Source organism: Falco peregrinus, chromosome 1, assembly GCF_023634155.1.
Source record: "Falco peregrinus isolate bFalPer1 chromosome 1, bFalPer1.pri, whole genome shotgun sequence".
In the NCBI taxonomy this organism is placed as follows: domain Eukaryota; kingdom Metazoa; phylum Chordata; class Aves; order Falconiformes; family Falconidae; genus Falco; species Falco peregrinus.
In genome coordinates this window covers 47,926,084-47,932,083 of record NC_073721.1, presented here as the reverse complement: position 1 = coordinate 47,932,083, position 6,000 = coordinate 47,926,084, and the positions used below count along the sequence as shown (strand labels likewise).

General features: G+C 64.9%; 1 protein-coding gene across 3 annotated transcripts in view; it reads left to right on the top strand.

Moving 5' to 3' along the window:
• Positions 1–3,744: 3,744 nt before the first annotated feature.
• Positions 3,745–6,000, top strand: part of NOTCH1 (notch receptor 1) — a 44,645-nt gene continuing 42,389 nt past the window's right edge. For 2 of the 3 annotated variants that reach the window (XM_055812841.1, XM_055812835.1), the window contains exons 1-2: positions 3,745–3,977; positions 5,704–5,785. In XM_055812841.1, coding sequence (XP_055668816.1) covers positions 3,920–3,977; positions 5,704–5,785 — 140 coding nt within the window. In that variant the 5' untranslated portion in view covers positions 3,745–3,919. Of the gene's footprint in view, positions 4,084–5,703; positions 5,786–6,000 lie in introns of all 3 variants that reach the window. The other variant, XM_055812845.1, reaches the window with a different exon arrangement.

Genomic DNA, 6,000 nt, shown 5'->3' with positions numbered 1-6,000 from the left:
ACATAATTTTCTTAGCTTGCAGTAACAAAAAAATATTCCCAGAGTTTCACTCATTTAATTTTAACTTATTAAAACTTTTAAACATGTGTGGAGGTTTTATGTTTTTAAATCACTAATCATATGGACAGTTGCCAAGGTTTCTATTAAAGCCTTTTATGAACGCTATTTTTAAAAGTACCTAAAATCCCATTATTTTTAACCCCTGAAGACCACTCAAAATAAAAAGTTTCTTTGGATTTATGTCATATTCACCTCTTATTGCAAAAAGATTTATGCTGAACGCTGACTTTTGCCTTCCTCTCTTTTTTTCTTTTCCTCGTAGGAGTCTCTGGAGGAGGCGTTTGGGAGAAGAAAACTCGAGGAGGTTCCCTGCAAGGATCTTGCACCAGATCCTCTCAGTACCAAGGGAAGGATGGCACCAGATTAAAGCGGGGCGCCTCGCAGCAGCGCCCGGCTGGAGGGGTCATCCTCATGCCGAGACACTTGTGCCCCCGTCCTGCCCGTGAGAAACCACAGAGAAGCCTTTTACCTCCCCCACGGCAAAGCCTTCCCCGGTGCAGAGCCACCCCACTGCCGCGGGGTCACAGCAGCCCCCGGGTGATGGCAATAAATAGATGTATTTGACCTTTTGTGCTCGGGGGGGTGAGGCGGCACGGCTGCGCAGCTGCACGCATGGCTGTGTTTGCCTGTATCCACCGCCTTGCCCCTGGCCGCTGCCAGCAGACCCTCCCCAGCGCAGAGGAAAGCCGGGGCCAGGGCTGGCACATGGCTTCCCACATGCTCTTTCAGCCCCAGGCTTGTGGGTTTCCAGCACCCCGAGAGCAGGCGGTGCCAGTTATCCGCAGCGGCAGCGCCGGGGCAGCAGGCAGAGCTGGGTGATTCCACCACCTGGTTCTGCCACCGCATCCCCCACGCCGAGCGGCAGCCAACGTCACCACCCCTCCATCCCCAGGTGACATGGGCACCCCAACAATACATGATGACCTGGCAGGGCTGGGGGGCTCTCTGCAGTTCCAGGGAGCAAGCCCCCAGTGCAGCTAAGCTAAACACATGGTGCTTTCGGCACGTGGAGAACAAGTCCGGGCAAAGTTACGGCCGGTATTTCCACCAGGTAGAGCCGAGATGCTGCCTGGGCTCTGATGGGGAGGGAGAACGGGAGGAGATGGAGAAAGAGAGCGGAATTCTCCATCTCCAAGGAAGCCCGAGCGGTGGAAGCCTCAGGCCGCCCTCGCAACTGCCTTCTGCCTGGCTGAGGCTGACGGTGGTGGCGGTCACAGCGGTGCAGGGATGTTGCTCAGCCAGGGGAGCAGCAGGGGCCACATCCTGCTACTGCCACCCCCCTGGTGTTTGCAGGGAGGGCACAAGAGGGGGGGTGCCTGCTTCCCGGCCAGAATGGCGGTGCAGAGGCATTACAGCTGCGCATCCTTTGGCATCTGTTATTTGCTCTTGAAACGTGTCAATGGCCCAGCCTTGCCCCTACTCTGCCGTGACAGAGTGGGCCAAGTGGCATCTCCCCGGGACGCTTTAAGGTTTCATAGGGGACTGGAGCCCCCTGAAGCATGAGCAGCACCCTGCTCCGCTCAGAGCCCCAGCTCCCCAGCTGGGGTCAGGGCACCATGTTAGAGCCCAAAGTGATGAACACTGGAGGTGCAGGGAAGGAGGGGAGAGCGGGGGAGCGAGGTACCGCTGCAGGGCTCCTTCCTTTGATCTGATGAGCAGACCCTGCCCTTCGGTTGGTTTAATTGTTTCACACTTGCTCTGGAAATAGTTTACAACAGGAAGCAGTGGGATAACACCCGGCTGGGCCTGGCATGGGATGGGATGAACCTGGGGCTGAAAGGTGCCCTGTGATGAGAGACACAGATGACAGCGGTGTCACCTCCTTCCCATTAACCCATTGCAGACCCTTGCTCCTCTTCCTCTTTTCTGAGCTTTCAGCCAAAGGTCAGCAGCTGGCCCCGCACGTCCCCATCTTTGAGAGCTGTAGAAGAGCCGCCTGATGGCCTCCCACAGCCACAGCTCAGAGGGCCTCGGGGAGACCCTGGAGCCTGATGGGATTTAGGTGCCCCCATCCCCAGGGCAGTTAGCACCCCAAATTCCCTGTGCTATGAGCTTTTGCCCCCCTCTCCCTTTACAGGCACCACAGGCTTGCTGAGCAGGATTGACCCCCACAACCCTGTGAGGAAGCATCCCTCATTAGCATCCTCACACGGCTGGTTCCATGCTCTGGGGGCGCAGCCGCTGAGCACCCCCCTGAAGGCACACCCGTTGGGTGACACCAGCAAACTCGAGTTTAAGTGTTTGGGCTTGGGCTCTGGCTGGGTGTCAGGTGGGACTTCCCCGTGCCCCCATCCCAAGGCTCCATGCAGCTTGGCGTGCTGGGCGTGCTGGGCGTGCTGGGCTCGCCTGCAGCACAGAATGGCTGCAGGCTGGAGCGGGGCGCCGGGAACACGGGTATGGGGGTGCGGGGACCCACAGGCAGAGCTGCACGCCTGGGAAGCCTGCGCACATCTGGGGGTTGTGGGGCTGCCTCCCGGGTTTGGCTTCCCCGCTTCCGCTAATTTATTTGTTTATTTGTTGATGTGGCGCATCGGGCTGGCCAGGGCTCTGCCTGCGAGTTCATCAGTTCACAGCACAAAACAAACACCACCGACCCCAGCTCCCGGGGCAGCCGCCTGCGCGGGCGGGGAAGGCGCTGGGAGATGGCTCCACGTACCTGCGCGCACCTGCGCCATGGTGCTGGTCACAGGGTGAATCCCACCCCGTGCCCCCCCCCCCAACACCCTGCACCCAGTGCTCCGGTGACCCCCTGGGATGCTCAGCCCTGGTCCACCGGTGCAACCAGCCATTTCCAGCTGCCCCTGTGCAGGGGCTGTGCAGGGGCTGGGGGGCTGCACTAGGGGGGCTGCGCAGGGGCTGTACTCAGGTTGTTTAAGGGGGCTGCACTGGGGTTGCACTGGGACTATGGGGGGAACCACACTGGGGTTATGCAGCATGTGTATGGGGGAGCCACAGCAAGGCTGGGGTAGGGGGCCGACCTGGAGGTGTCTGGGGTTGCACTGGGGCTATGCAGGGGCTGCTTGGGGGGGCTGCCTGGGAGGGTCCGGGGCTGTGCTGGGGCCCTGTGGTGGCTGCATGGGATGGCTGTGCTGGAGCTGCACTGGGGATGGGGGGGCTGCACTGCAGGGTTGTGGGGACTGCATGGGGGTTGCTCCAGGGGTGCCTGGTGGCTGCATGGAGGGGCTGCACCGAGGGTGTCCGGTGGCTGCATGGGGGGGCTGCACCGGAGGTGTGCGGTGGCTGCATGAGGGGGGGCTGCACCTGGGGTGTCTGGTGGCTGTGTCGAGGGGCTGCACCGGGGGTGTCTGGTGGCTGCACGGAGGGGCTGCACCGGAGGTGTGCGGCGGCTGCATGACGGGGGGCTGCACCGGAGGTGTGCGGCGGCTGTGTGAGGGGGGGCTGCACCGGGGATGTCTGGTGGCTGGGGGGGCTGGGGGGGGCGGGGGGGGGGGGGGGCTGCACCAGGGGTGTCCGGTGGCCGCACGGGGGGCGTCTGCCCCGCCGCCCCACTGCCATCTCACGCAGGGTCCCTCCGTGGCGGGAAGGGGCTTCCCACCCGCGGCCCCCCGGGCTGGGCAGGGAGGAGCGTCCCGTCCCGTGCTGTGCCGCCCCATCCCGTGCCGTGCCGCGCCGTCCCGCCCCGCGCCGTCCCGCCCCCCCGCCCTCCCGCCCGGCCCGGCCCGGCCCGCCGGGGCTGAGCAGCCGCGGGAGGCGCCGGCGCTCGGAGTCGCTGCGCTCGGCGTGGGGCGCGCTGTGTCTGGGGCTCCCGGCGGGGCAGCGCCTACCGGCACCGGTACCGGCTCGGCTCGGCCGAGGCCCCGCGGATCTATGCGGCTGTGAGCGGCGGGAGCAGAGCGGGATGGAGCGGCTCCTGGCGCCCGGCCTCCTGGTGCTCCTGCTGCCCGCCCTGACGCGAGGTGAGGGCCGCCGCGACGGGCCCCGCACCGGCCGCCCCGGCCCGGCAGGAAGTTTGCCGAGAGCGGGGCCGGGCGCGGCGGGGGGGCCCGAGTCCGGCTGGGCACGGTGGGTGCCGGAGCGCGGCGCCGTCGGGGCGGGGGGGGTCCGTGGGAACCGGACTCGGTGCCTGGGATCGGGGCGCAGCTCCTCGGGGGGGACTGGAACTCGGCGCCGCCGCAGGGGGGGGACACCGGGGCTGGAGCCGTGGTGCGGAGCGGGGCTCAGCACGGCGGAGGGGCCGGGACTCGCTGTCCCGGAGGTGGCGGGGGGAGCGGCGCTCGGGGCCGGCGGGAACCGGAGCTCGGTACCGGGGGGTGCCGCGGGGAGCTGCGCTCGCTGCCGACGGGCGGACCGGAGCTGGGGACGGGGGGGGCGGGGGGCGCCGGAGCTCGGGACGGCGGGCGGGTGGGGGCCGTCGGAGCTGGGACCGGCGGGCGGGGAGCCGGAGCTCGGGGCAGGCTCGGCCCCGCGGAGGGGCGCGCAGGGCGGCCGCGCTCCTGCCTGTTGTTCCACGAGAGCTTTTAACCGTTTTGCAAATTTTTCTCGGTTTCCTGTTTCTTGAAAGTCACCAGGGTCCCCCCGGCTCTCCCCCCCAGCCCCCGCCGGCGCCGGCCCTGGGGCGGGCCCGGGCGCTTCGCCGCGCCGCGCTGCGCTCCCGTCGGGGGCGGCCGGTCGGGGCCGGGGCGAAGAGCCCTGAAAGTGGCCGGAGGTGCGGGGCGGAGCGGGGAGCAGCCCGCCCGCGGGGGGCCGGGGCCCTGCCATGCCCCCCCCAGCCCCGGCCCCGAGCGAGCAACCATCCTTACAGCAGGAGTGTCCTGGGAGGGTTTTGGGAAGGGAAGGCAGCAGGGTTGCCGTCGGCCCGCTCCGCACCGGGACCGCCCGGGCTAAGAGCCGTGCCTGGCGCCCAGCCCTCGCAGGCGAAGTTTGCAGAAAGTTGTGGCCGGCTGGAGCGGTCCCCCAGCCCCCCCGCTCCATCCCCTGTGGGGTGTGCTGGGGGGGGGGCGGGGCGCGGCCAGAGCCCCGAGGATGTCCCTGGGGTGCGGGGGGCTCGGCAGCCGCCTGGCAGAGAAGTTTGGTTCTGGTCGTGGTGGTGCCAAGTTGTTCGATGTGAAACCACTCTGGCTGCACACGCGTGGCGCGGAGCCGGTTACCGTGAAGAGCGAGTGGGGCAGAGAAGGGGGAAGAGTGAGCCGGGGTGGAAATCGGAAGCGATTCTGGTACTTTCAGCAAGTTGCTGTGGTAACTGTGCAGAATTTGGCTCTGAGGGCCAGACAATGAAAACTTTACTCATAGCAAGTTGTGACGGGCAACTCATTTCGTTACCGAGTTAATGGTAACTCATGGGCCCTCGGGCGGATGGTTTTTCCCAAATGGCATTTGTCACTCAAGGGCCTGATCTGGGGTTTCTCTCTGTCAGCCCTCCCACTGGAGGAGAAGGCAGAGCCTGCCCTCGAGCCCACCCTGAGTTTATTTTTAGGTGAGCCTTTCGGCACTGGGGCCATGCGGTCCCTGCCCGCCTCCATCACCCTGCGACTGGGGGCCACCGGGTGCCACAGCCCCCATCTCACCAGGCTGCGCAGGGGGTCTCGGCGAGCCTGTCCCCAGTCTGGGTGACTCTAGGGGATGCAGCCACTGCCACTGCCACCCAGAACCTGCACCATGGCTAACGCTCTCCTTCTGTTGCAGGTTTACGGTGCACACAGCTTGCCGAATCCTGCCTCAACGGGGGCAAGTGTGAAACTTTTCTCAACGGGACGGAGGTGTGCCAGTAAGTATGGAGGAGCCAGAGGATTTTCATCTCTCCTGACCAAAGTATTGACATGCATGTTGACTTTGCTTTGAAGGCTCTGGATTTAATAGGGCAAGATGCGTTCTCTTTCCTTGAGTGGCAAGAATAACCTGCTTGTGTAGGAGTCGCCGCGAGTTTGGCAGGATTGGGCTTTGTTCGTAGCTGGGTGGAAAAACATGGGCAAAGGGCCATGT